This window comes from Armigeres subalbatus, chromosome 3 (genome assembly GCF_024139115.2).
Source record: "Armigeres subalbatus isolate Guangzhou_Male chromosome 3, GZ_Asu_2, whole genome shotgun sequence".
Classification (NCBI taxonomy): Eukaryota; Metazoa; Arthropoda; class Insecta; order Diptera; family Culicidae; genus Armigeres; species Armigeres subalbatus.
In genome coordinates, this window is record NC_085141.1 from 142,121,534 (window position 1) to 142,134,861 (window position 13,328).

At 41.9% G+C, this 13,328-nt stretch overlaps 1 protein-coding gene across 1 annotated transcript; it reads right to left on the reverse strand.

The window, feature by feature from the left end:
- Nucleotides 1–415: 415 nt before the first annotated feature.
- Nucleotides 416–1,617, reverse strand: LOC134224790 (uncharacterized). Its single transcript, XM_062704368.1, has 2 exons — nt 1,214–1,617; nt 416–1,137 (listed from the first exon to the last, which is right to left on the reverse strand). The coding sequence occupies exons 1-2, from the start codon at nt 1,578–1,580 to the stop codon at nt 1,133–1,135; spliced, it is 372 nt and encodes a 123-aa protein (XP_062560352.1). The 5' UTR covers nt 1,581–1,617; the 3' UTR covers nt 416–1,132.
- Between the last annotated feature and the right edge of the window lie 11,711 nt (nt 1,618–13,328).

Genomic DNA, 13,328 nt, shown 5'->3' on the forward strand with positions numbered 1-13,328 from the left:
TTGGTTTAGGCATGTCGGTAATTGCACTTATGTACGATTGATCTGGTCGAATTTCGCTGTCAGAAATAGCATGACCCATGAACTTGACGCTCCCACTTCTATATTGCGTTTTAGCTGAGTTAAACCTTATGTTGTTTTTCCGTGCCCGTTCGAGTACGATTGCTAATATTTGATCATGCTCTTCCAAACTGTCTCCTGATATCGCGACATCGTCGAAATACACCTCAACCCCTGGGATATCTCCAAATAGCTGAACCATGCGTTTTTGAAATAGTTCCGGTGCGCTACTTATCCCAAAGGTAGACGGTTCCACCGGAACCTGCCGAACGGCGTCATGAATGTAGTTAGATCCGAACTCTTACGATCTAGTTCCATTTGCCAGAAACCATGACGAAGATCTAAAACAGTGAAAACCCTTTTCCCTGACATACGACTTAGAAGATCCTCTGACTTTGGAATTAGAAAGTGCTCCCTTTTGATACACGCATTCAGTGGTTTTGGGTCCAGACAAATGCGCAATGAACCATCAGACTTTTCTACAATCTGCATATTGTTGATCCAATCTGTGGGGTAATCTACCGGACTAATTATGCCTTCTGCCTCCATGGATTGTAGTTCCGTTTTAAGACGATCGTGCAAACTCATTGGAATACGTTTCTTATAATGCAGGGAAGGTACAGCATCTTCTTTAAGTACTATGGTACAAGCACCCGGTAATTTACCTAACCCTTCAAAAACATCCAAGTTAGCTGCGATGAACTGTTCTCTTCCAGGGGGGAAAGAAGTAGATGATTTCAAACGATGTAAACGCGCAATAAGACCGAAATCCACACATGACTCAAGACCCAGTAACGGTTCACATGAACTATCCACAACGAGAAATTCAGCAGAATGAATTGTACCCTTACGCTCATCCAGACATTTTAGATTGACCTGGCCATGTATTTCGACTTTGTTGGAACTATAATCAACTACGTTGAAAGATCGTTTATTCGAAAACGGAATATTCATTTTGGTAATAATATTTAACGGAATGCAATTGACGTCTGCGCCGGTATCAAGTTTAAAATCCACAGGCATGTCCTGGATCAGGTATCGTTTGGTCCATTTTTCGGTCGCACGGTATTCGTATTTATTCTATAATAAGAATCGAATGTACCCAAATGCCTACTTTCATTATGCTCATTACTTAAACCCTTTTCGCAAATATTACCTGCATCTGCCCAATTCAGCACATGGGTTTTATTGGTGACTACTGCTCGTTTTGAAGCTCCAACCGACGTGCCCCCTGTATGGTTGTGACCCTTGATGTCTCCGATCTGATTGCTGCTTTTGTACTTGTATGCCTTGCAGAACTTCTTGAAGTGACCGCGACGGCCACATCCATCGCAGACAACATCAATTGCCGGACAGAAGCGACGGTGGCGCCCGTTGAATGGTTGTCCACAATTGTAGCACATTGGTGACTTCAAAACTGCGATTTCACTGCTCTCCTTTACGGTTTTATCGATGATATTGTTCACTTCCTTACGCTCCAGTAATTGCTTGTTCTCCGCAGCGGCTTCATAAACTTTGCACATTTCCACGATGTTTACCAGTGGTTCATTCTTTCCGTCCAATAGCATGAGCTGTATTTTTTATCCTGGACGCCAAGGATAATCCGATCACGTAACATTCGTTCAGCATACGACGCACGACACGATTCGCATTCGAATTCACAGTACGCCAATTGAGTACCTACGTAGTGAAGTTTCGAATTCCGCAAATGCCTGATTTTCCTTCTGAACAATCAAATTGAATTTGAACGTTTCGACAGTCAGATTTTTCAGGGAAGACAATATGAGTCAAAAGCGTCAATCACATCTGCAAGTGTACGCTCTTGTGCTGGATCGTCGTTGTCGTCATCTTCATCGGCAGCAGCAACGACTCCTCCAAACATAGTTTCCACATCACCGTTATTAGGAAATAGAGAATTGTAGATTTCCACACCATGTTCACCAACCAACCATAGGAATGAAGCGATTTTACTCCTCTCCGTCTCACCGGTTTTGTTGTTCGCGATCATGTAAATGTTGAATTTCTGCTTCCACCGAGGCCACTCTTTCGCCAGATTGGTGCAATCTAAGGGCTGCGGCAAACGATCTGCACTAGTAGCCATGATCACAATTCACATTGAATCACCTCTCTGTCTCTAGACGTTTCGTTGTCACTGTGTGAGTGCACACGTTTCTAGCTTACACTCACGACGTCCCGTTTCACAATCGTACACTACGATGACGGACGACCGACCGATTAAGAATGTGGTGGTGTGATGTGGTTTTTTCTTTCGGTTTCTTTGTGGCCACTTCCGACGGCGACAAAACAAATCGGGCTTTTATTGTGGTTTGTTTTCGCGTTTTTCGACACTTTCTCGATTCCTCCGTTTTTTTGACATTCCTACTACTTCTGACACCATGTAATAAGTATCAGATATTCGAATAAAAGTAGTTTAATTTGTGATAATTGTAGACAGGTTTATTTGATCCTCACTACTTAACGGTTCAGTTACCACTGGTATACAGTACTGTATCTAAGCTAATAATGGTCAAGAAGTGTTGCTAGTTTAACAGAATAAATCATATCTATTACAATAATGAATTCCAGAACCTTGTTTATGCCCTGCCCCTTTCTGAAGAGCGACGTGCCGAACAGGATGCAAAGTTCGTCGACTTCGAGACCATCTACAACGATTTGGCGATTCGACTGAGCATGCTGATGGAAAAGGCTGTGAAGCACAGTCAAGCGAAAGATGCCGCCACGAATAAAACCACCGTAACAACAGCGAACATTACGATGCCAGTTAGTTCAGGGTTGCCCTATCTGCCTCCACTTCAAGCACCGTTGCCGACCTTCGACGGGTCGTATGAGCGATGGTTTTCGTTTAAATCCATGTTTACGACCATCATGGATCGATACAAACACGAGGAACCGGCGATAAAACTCTACCATCTCCGTAACTCACTGGTTGGACCGGTAGCAGGAATCATCGATCAGGACATTGTAAATAACAATGATTACAATGCTGCCTGGCGATTCTTGACGGACAGATTCGAAGACCACAGGCTTATCATCGACAAGCACATCGAGTGTTTGTTCAATTTGCCACGAATCTCCAAAGATAGCTCAACAAATCTCCGAAAATTGCTTGACGTCTGCAATAAAAATGTAGAAGCTCTTAAAAACCTGAACCTCAAACTGGAAGGCCTCGGCGAGCAAATAGTGGTCAATATTATTTCATCGCGCATGGACAAAGCTACGAGAGTTGCATGGGAGACGCGGCAGAAACCAGGAACTCTTCCGAGCTATTTGGATACGATGACGTTTCTGAAAGAACAGTGTAAAATTATTGAAAAAATTGAAACGAACATTAAAGTGGAAAATGTGAAACGGAAAGCGGTGTCCAAGGGGCACACGCTAGTGAATACAAGTGAACTGAAAGGTGAACTCAAATGTGCTGTTTGTAAAAGTGCCCATGAACTATGGAAATGCGAGGGCTTCAAGAAACTGAGTGTAAGTGACAAATATAGCACACTAAAGAAATCCGGTTGCTGCTTCAATTGCTTGCAGAAAGGCCACCGGACAAATGGATGTACTTCGTCGCATAGTTGCCGTGAATGTGGCAAACGCCACCATACGTCGCTGCACGCCGGTGACGCAACCAGTTGCAAATTGGACGACTCGAAAAATGCTGCCAGGAATACCGCTGAAAATGAAGATTCTCGATCCTCTCATAGAGACTCCGAGGCTGGCGTCCAAGAAGTTAATGTGCCTCAATCCGGCACTGCCACAACATTAAGCGTCAGTGTTGAAAGTGATACAAAGCACACATTGTTATCAACCGCGGTGGTACAAGTCCGTGGCTCGAACTCTGTTGTGTATCCCTGCCGGGTGCTACTGGACTCTGCATCTACAGTGCATATCGTCACGGAACGTTTTGCCAATCTGTTCGCCCAGAAGAAGGAACCTGTTGACTACACCGTGAGCGGACTCAATGGGACAAACACAAGGCTTCGTCGTATGGTACGCATGACACTCGAGTCCTGCATGGGCGACTTCACGGCTGAATTGGAATTTCTCGTGGCACCGAAGATTACAAGTGACATTCCAGAAAGATCCTTCGATACATCATCGTGGTCCATTCCGGCGAACATAGAGTTAGCTGATCCGTACTTCCATCGAAGAGGACGCATTGATATGCTCGTTGGTGCGGAGATTTTTTGGCACATAGTTAAGGATGGCCAGTTCAAACTTGGATCGAATTTACCAGTGTTGACCAGTAATAGCGCTGTCGTTTTGTCAAACCGCTAATGAAGACCTGACCGAAATTCTACGAAGCTTCTACAAGCTGGAAGCTTGTGACGAGATCCAGCACACGGCTAAGGTGGCCGATGAACGATGTTTGGAACACTTCCGTGAGACCCACATGCGAGATCAGGACGGAAGATACTTCGTGCGACATCCGTTTAACGATACGAAGAAACAACTTGGTGATTCTCGAAAAATGACAACGAAAAGATTCTTCTCGTTAGAGCGACGACTTGACAGGGAACCTGAAATCAAGCAGCAGTATGCTAGTTTTATGCGAGAATATGAAGACCTCGGTCACATGAAGGCTATCACGGTTGAGGAGAATGAAGAGCCGAGTTCCGCTTACTACATACCACACCATTGTGTAGTTAAGCCTACTAGTACATCGACTAAATTGAGGGTTGTCTTTGATGGCTCTGCAGCCACTTCATCCGGAGTAGCGATCAACGATGCTCTTATGACGGGACCGAACATTCAGAACGATTTGTTTTCGATTCTGTTGAATTATCGCAGCTATAGGTATGTGTTTACAGTGGATGTGCTCATACCATCCAAGAAGCATGTTCTCTGCAGCAAGAAGTAAGTGGATTACTGACGAAAGGCTGTTTCGGTGCTCACAAATGGTGTGCCAACCGGCCTGAAATATTGCAATGTGTTAAGAAGGAGCTCCACGGTACCGACTTCAACGTAGGTGACACCAACTCAGCCATTACCAAGACGCTGGGTGTGGTATGGAATCCTGTCGATGATTGGTTTTCATTTGCCGTTGTCCCTGGCAACCCGGAAGCTACAACGAAAAGAAAAATCCTTAGTGAAGTTGCGAAGATTTATGATTTGCTCGGTTTGGTTGGCCCTGTAATAACTGCGGCAAAATTGATTCTCCGAGAAGTAAGTGTTCTTGCGGTGGAATGGGACGACCCAGTACCACAGGAAATCGTTCACAAGTGGCGCTGTTTTCGTGATGAATTGGTTTTCCTGAATGAACTGCGTGTGCCAAGATGGATATCGTCAAGTGGTGCGCTATCCGTCCAACTGCATGGATTTTCCGACGCCTCAGACGTGGCATATGGGGCGTGCCTTTACACTCGTGTCGTCCATGATGATGGTTCTGTGGTGCTTCGGTTGATTTGCAGTAAATCGAGAATCTTGCCCAAGAAATGTGGGAAGCACAAGCCAATAACTACTCCTCGTGCTGAACTACTTGGTGCTCTCCTTCTGTCAAGGCTAGTTGAAAGGGCGATTGCTGCGATCGATTTTGAATTTGATTCTGTGAACCTTTGGACCGACTCCCAAATTGTCTACTTCTGGATTAGAAAACCACCGGAGGCACTGCAGCTGTATGTTTCCAACCGAGTGAGTGAAATTCAACGAATCACAGGTGCGTATAAATGGCGTTATGTGCCTACTAATGAGAATCCTGCGGATATAATTTCGCGTGGCGAGTTTCCTCGAAAACTGCTGAGCAATGTGATGTGGTGGGATGGACCACCCATGCTGAAGGTCGCAACGATGGAAGCAGTGCAACTCGAACCGTTGTTGGAAGAAAATTTACCCGAATTGAAAGCAGGTGTAGTGCTGGCAGTTACATCACCAATGGAAAGGTTGATTATATTTGATCGAGTGAACGAATATGACAAGATGCTACGATCAATGGCCTACTTGATTAGATTCGCGAAGTTTATTGCGAGCAGAAAACAATCAATTATCCGCGGACCACTGACCGTTTTGGAATTGAGAGGTGCGTTGGCAGTAACAGTGCGTTGTGTGCAAAAGGAGACGTTTCATCTTGAGCTTCGTGTGATTGCTGAAGGTGGCCAATCGAAACACCGCCTTAGTGGTTTGAAACCTTTCATTGATCCACAAGATGACATGTTGCGCGTAGGTGGCAGACTCAAAAACGCTCTCATTCCTTATGACAGTCGACATCAAATGCTTTTGCCTGGTGGACATCCATTTGTGGATGCTATTGTGAGAAGTTTGCACCGATCAAATTTGCATATTATGCAGAAGGGTCTGCTTGCGTTGGTTCGCCAGCGGTTTTGGCCACTGAGAGTGAAGTCGACTATACGGAAGGTCATCGCTAACTGTATCACTTGTTTCAGAGCGAATCCACTGAAGACATCCCAACTGATGGGAGATTTGCCATCTTACCGTATCCAGCCAGCACCGACATTTGCCTACACTGGTGTAGACTTTGCCGGACCCTTGCTGCAAGTCGCAGACCACTTATCACGAAGGCTTATGTTTGCCTATTTGTCTGCATGCTGACCAGAGCTATCCATTTAGAGTTAGTGTCTGACTTGACAACGAGTGCATTTCTGGCTGCATTACGGCGATTCACCAGCCGACGTGGTCTACCGTGTAAGATGTTCTCCGACAATGCGACGAATTTTGTCGGCGCACAGAATGAGCTTGAAGAGCTAGCGCGCCTCTTCAAGGATCAGCAACAAGCAAGGAAGATTTCTGAATATTGCACAGGCCAAGGTATCGAATGGTCTTTCATACCTCCTCGGAGCCCTCATTTTGGGGGCATTTGGGAGGCGGGTGTGAAGCAGGTAAAGCATCATCTAACGCGAATTGTCGGTGGTTACAAGCTGTCTTACGAGGAATTCTACACTACGTTGACCCAGATAGAAGCCGTTTTAAATTCTCGACCGCTGGTACCGTGCTCCGATGATCCATGTGACCTTACAGCGATAACACCAGCCCATTTCTTAATTGGCCGAGAGATGAAGGCAGTGACCGAACCATCCTACCTAAATGTTAAGCAGAGCACTCTTTCTCGGTGGCAATTAGTACAAACTATTTTTCAACATTTCTGGAGAAGGTGGACAGCAGAATACTTACCAGAACTTCAGAACAGAGCAAAGTGGACGAAAGCAACACCCATAGCAGAAGGTGCTCTAGTTCTGATGGCTGACCAGGGTTCTCCGCCTTTCCAATGGCCCCTCGGACGGGTTATAAAGTTACACCCTGGAAAGGACAACATTTGCCGTGTCGTCACTGTGAAAACATCTAAGGGCGAGTACAAGCGTGCCATAACCGAGGTCTGCCTACTGCCTCTGGACAGCAAGCCAGATTGAAAGGATTTCAACGCCGGGAGGATGTTGGGAGCTAAACCCACTCATGCAGAATCCAGCTAATACCGTCACCCCTTTGCCGTGAACATTGAAACACACACACACACACACACATGTATCTTTTGAAACAAATATATTATCTTGTCGATTAACAGTAATCGGACGCGTTTTTCATTCCGCAAAGAAAAATTCGTTAAATACAGTCCGCTCGGTTTATTGAAGGAACAATTCCCAACCTCCCTTTTTGAAACCTATATAAATGAGACCTCCGGATAACACATTAGTTATGAGTGGATTGAACGGTTCGATTGACAGTGTGAATATGAGATAAATGGCTGAAATGGTGTAATTAGCCTCAACGTAGCAGTGGAAATATAAATCAAAATTAATGAGTTATCCACTGGTTGAGCTCAAATAGATTCCAAAAATGGAGGTTGGGGATGTTTATTTGAATTCATCACGATTTAAGAGTTGTAGCGGGATTTGAATTTTTTTTAAGTTTTTCCCATACAAATTTCCATACAAACATAAATTGACTTCGCGCCACCCCTAAATGGCCACCGAAGTGCCTGAAATTTTGTCAGGACTCCTATATCATCAAAATGATGCTAATAGACATATGGGAGTTGGAATTTTCGAACATTTTTGAAATGTGAACTGCCCTACACGCTTAGTTCAGTTCACTCAAATATGGGTGAACAGTACCTATAATCTCGAAAAAGTGCACATACTTATTTATGGGTGAAGTTCCATTTACCCATATTTGAGTACAAGTGGTTCATGGGAATATTGGTAATGTTTACCTATTTATGGGTATTCTGTTATGGGTGAAATTCACCTAAATATGGGTGATATTTTCCTGTTCTTGTTTTGAAAATATTATTGGATGAAAATTATTCTTATAAATTAAAGTAAAATATTTGATTGGTTATATAAATGCAAATTATTTTATTATGCATCGCGTTTTTCATAAAATAGTTTGAATCAATTTTATTCTTCAACTTTCATGTTGCTGGTTGCATTACCAACAACAGTGGCTGATGGCAGCAAATCCCGAACGAACTGGAACATTCTTCAGCAGCATCCTCGGCAACAGCTTCGTGTCAGTGGGGGAGTAAGCACCATAAACTGGCGCGGAAGTTCTTCCATTCTGGAATCCCGAACGAACCGGAAAATCAGCGAACTGGTTACAGCTGGCGGAAGGTAACTCTCCCGGACGCAGATATGCTGAAAGATCCGATTAAATAGTTGCGACTGACCGTATCTGAAAAATTGAAAGATCAAATTTAAATCCTAAATTATTTCATGAAACACTAAACAACTTACCCATTCAATTAAAAAATCTGAAATCCGGATGTTATTTTTGTAGCAGCTAGGAATTAGTTCTTGGTACAAAAAGAAATGACAGCGCCCACGTTCCGTTTGAGTTGCCTATTTTTTCCTTTCCCTTTTCCAGTCAATTATTTTTCTCCTTTTTCCCTTTAGAGTTGTCCGGAAATGTGATCAATTTCCGTGTGATTGGAAGTTTCAACAACAGACTACGGCCTTGCGGAGTTGAGGTTTGTAGAATAGGAATCTGCCATCTCCTCAATAGCACGGGTATGCCAATAGATCTTAATGGCAAAACTGAGACGGCTGCTGTAGAATTTACAAGGAATGTAATTGTCGCTGAAAAATGCAAAAAACAAGCGACAAAAGAGAATAGCGATAACTCTTTGTCCCCATCTGCAGAGGATAAAGACATTGTTGCGTTCCGTTTTATTTGCAACAAACATGAAGAGGTAATTGTTGTGAACTTTTCAAACTGCGATAACTTGTTTATTTCAGAAGTAAAACGCAAATCATGTTAACAGATGGTTAAGTTTATGTCTAATCTATGATAACTGATACTAATTTAACCAAAAACATCATCGAAAACCGACTACTTCTCAAAATGCGTGGCAGGCGATAATTGTCCTATTCTGTTGCAGTTTGGGACAAACGCTTATTGCGAGTTGAGTTTGTCCCAACATTTACAAGAGAGGATAATGTCGTTGTCATTGGCAATGTTGTTATTTTACATTCCTTGAGAATTTATCGATTCCATTGGTACCTCTCAAGAATGTTCTAAGTGGTCCGAGATTCGCAGCTGTCAGCAAAAGTTCTCCGCCTATGGTTCTGGAACTAGCTTCCGGCCCTGCTGTCTGCGATTATTCGTCAATCGCCGACTGCGAGGAGGTGCTGCTGATCTGCTGATTTTGAAAAGATAGTTGAGAAGTTCCAACCTAAAAGATGTGTAAAAATACAAGTATTTAAAAAATACAACAATCTTAATAAAATACAACAAAATAGTTACCTTTTATTCAGCCTTATATGAAGACCATTCGGATCAACCTATTCTCAACTTCGACTAACTGCGTGAAAGATAAAAATGAGGAAATTAAATACACTAACTACTGCGATGTCGATGCGGTGGCCATCAGTTCGAATTTGTTTATCTTTATTTTTTCACCCAAATATGGGTAAATGCGATTACCCAAATATAGGTAAATCCAATTTTTTCAGAATATCAGTAAATTTTACCGATTATTTGGGTAAGTTTCACTAATAATTTTGGTAGAATTGCAATTACCCATATATGAGTGAATTAAGTACCCATAAATAGGTAAACCAATCTAAGCGTGTAGACCCCAATATAGAAAACACAGACGTAGTCCTACGTCAAAAATATGTACATCTGTGGTGATTTTAACATAAATTTGTTAGACCAAAGTAATCCAATTGTTGAAGATTATTTAATCAGAATACAGAGTTTGGGATTTATTATATTGAATAGTTTGGATAAACGCTATGCTATATGCATGTTGTATGCTGTGCCAATATGGACTAGTTGCTGCAATACCAGAAAGAAGGCACTTCAGAGGATTCAAAATAAAATTTTGAAAATGATTCTGAAGTTGCCTCCGTGGTATAGTACCAATGAACTTCATAGAATTTCTCATATTGAGACATTGCAACAAATGGCCAACAAAATAATTTCCAATTTTAGACAAAAATCGTTGCAATCTTCTATTGCAACGATTAGCTACTTGTACCCTTAGTATAAATTAGGTTAAGTTTAGTTTAAGTAGAAAACATTGAAATTCATACATGGTTTAATACAACCAGAGGAAATATCCTAACTGCCAAAGGCAATTGAAATGTATTATTAATAACTAAAAGCGTAACATAGCAAATAAGGATGATAGTGTTAAGAAAACACGGAACACCTAATCTAAGAGATAAATAGGTCGCACACAGTGCATTTTCGTTTTTGCAGAATCCTCCTCTCACTTGGGGGCCATCTAGAATCCACGTGATTATATACGGAGGAGGAGGAGGTTGGAATATGACCACGATAAACCACATGGGGGAGGGGGGTGTGTGTTGCTCTCGAACCACGTGGTTTTTTTACACGAAAAGCTTTTGGTGAATAACAATAGCGGTATAAAAATACAAATCATTAAGGGCCAATTTCTTCACCTCCGCTTAACTCTTAAGCGGTGCTTACCCATAAGATTAAACCTGGTTTAAGCACTAAGCGAAGGTGAAGAAATCGGCCCTAAATCATTAAACGCAAATCGCATCTAAGGGCCGATGCCCACGTAGCGTCTTTTCAACTCAGCGTTAAAAAGACGTAGGTGTGCATCGAGAAAAACCGGTAACGCAGCGTCGGTCGCAACGCCGATGCATATTAATGCGTTATTTGACCACCAAAAAACAGGTTGCGATTCAGTCTCAATTTTTACAAAAAAAAATTGGAAAGAAAAAATGGAAAAATATTTTTAAAAAAAATCCGCCGCACCACGCCACTGCCGCAGATGGTTTTTGGCATCACGCCGCCGACACTTTTGCATCAGCGGACTGCAGCTACAATTTTGAAAAATGTTCATGTTTTTACAATAATCCAAGAATAAAACTTCAAAAGATTTTTTGTGGATATTCAGGAAAAATTCAGTAAAGAAATTTCCTGTAGAAACTTTGACATTACTTCATACAATCCTGATAAAGTGCTGGCATTCCGAATGATTTTGAACAATTCTCTCTCTGAAAAATTTTGCTACAAATTGTTAAAGTGCTCGTTAACACCAGTTTTGGAAAATGGCGTATACGTCACTTTTTCAGATTACGGCAGCATAATCAGCACGTATTTCGGACCACGTCAGAAAGCATTTTTATAAAAATTTACTAAGCTCGTGCGTTTCACATGTTTTTCTATTATTTGTATATAATCTGCCATTTCTAGAGGGCTTTATCATTACTTGGAATATGCCTGATATCCTAATATTTGAATAATGGAATTAATTTGCGAACAATTTTTATTTCCTACCATGTGCTACTCATTCATGCAAACTAAGTACTTAGCAGTGGAAATCGCCAAACCGGTTCACAAAACAACCCTAAGCACAAATAAACCAACACATTAGTCCCAACAATTTATTCTCCGCTGAAGTTCTCTCACGATAGTGCGCATAAGTTTTCATATTGTTCCGAGCCACACAAACGAACGTGGCGTCAAATTCCCCAGCACTCGATTGATGGTAATGTGTATGTTTGCGCGAACGATTCGCGACCTAGGGTAGATAATACAATTTGAGCATGCAAATACATTTTGCGCGCGTCAGTCTCTGCCAGTTGAGGAACGTATTCCACATGCGGGAGAGATTTCATATTTTCCGGGCCTAATATCTGCCTTGTGGAAATAGGGGAAATCTCCTCATATTGAACAGATAAAATTGTTGCCTATTGTTGAAGAATAAGAAATGCAAGTTTGTTCAACAATAGGCGAAAAAATTAGCTCATCCAAAAATTTGTCGAATTACCCTACATGAAAACTAAACGAACAAAATTGTCCAATAGCTGCTGCCTCTAGTAAGATAATCAATTTGGCACATCAATTCAAAATAATGGAATTTTAACTGCATAAAGGTAGCCTCACACCTCTGGAATTTTGTTCACGGATTTTATTTTCATGCATTTCCAAAATGGCGGAATTGAAGGGATCAAAATCCGGCGGGAAATTTCCCGAGGTGTGAGGCTATCTTAGCGCATTAAGATGGACCTTCATATCACCGAGGGTCCGCGGTATACTGTCCAAATTTTACATAAAAAATATGTATATAAGTAGTTTGAAAATTTTACAAAACATCGGTTTACGCACGCCTAAATCTCAATTTTATGAAATCTTCTTCCTGTCTGAAATGCATCAATTACCCTAGCTCCTAGTTTTTGTTTTGGCGTACCAAAATGCTACAGCAAGCATGCCTAAGGGTCTGTCTCAATTGGATAATTAAACTGAAATTAAACTTAGAAGTGACATTTCCATAATTATCGAATAACCCTGCTCGCAGAGCAAGATTACTTTTGACAGATATCGAATCATTTTCCTTCGATGTCCTATTGGAATTGCTGGGTAGCACCACCCATTCTTATAACGGGGTGATTTTTTAAATTTCGAACTGTCACTTTTAAGTTTAATTCTCCAAATGAGACAGACCCTAAGCATGCAAACCGCACATATACGTATTCATCGATGACGCTGCAGTGACCTCATTAGGACTGCATTAGGATAGGGTGCCAAGCTAGACAGTTGACTTCAACACCCCCTCCGGTGTTGAAAGCAATGAAACTGAAGATTGTCTATTCATCACTAAATCTCTCTTCCTAGATCTATTTCCGGTTTATCAATTGAATATCATACGATAAAAGTAACCTGTCCACTATCTAATAATAACTACTCGCTGCCGTTGGATAGATGTAAATACATCAGCTGTGGTGAGGTAGTAGAGATATGAATACATACAACAGCAGCTCCATATGGCAGCGGTCGTATTTGAATTTGCTGTCGAACACGTTCCAGCTCCAACCAAGCCTAGAGAGGCA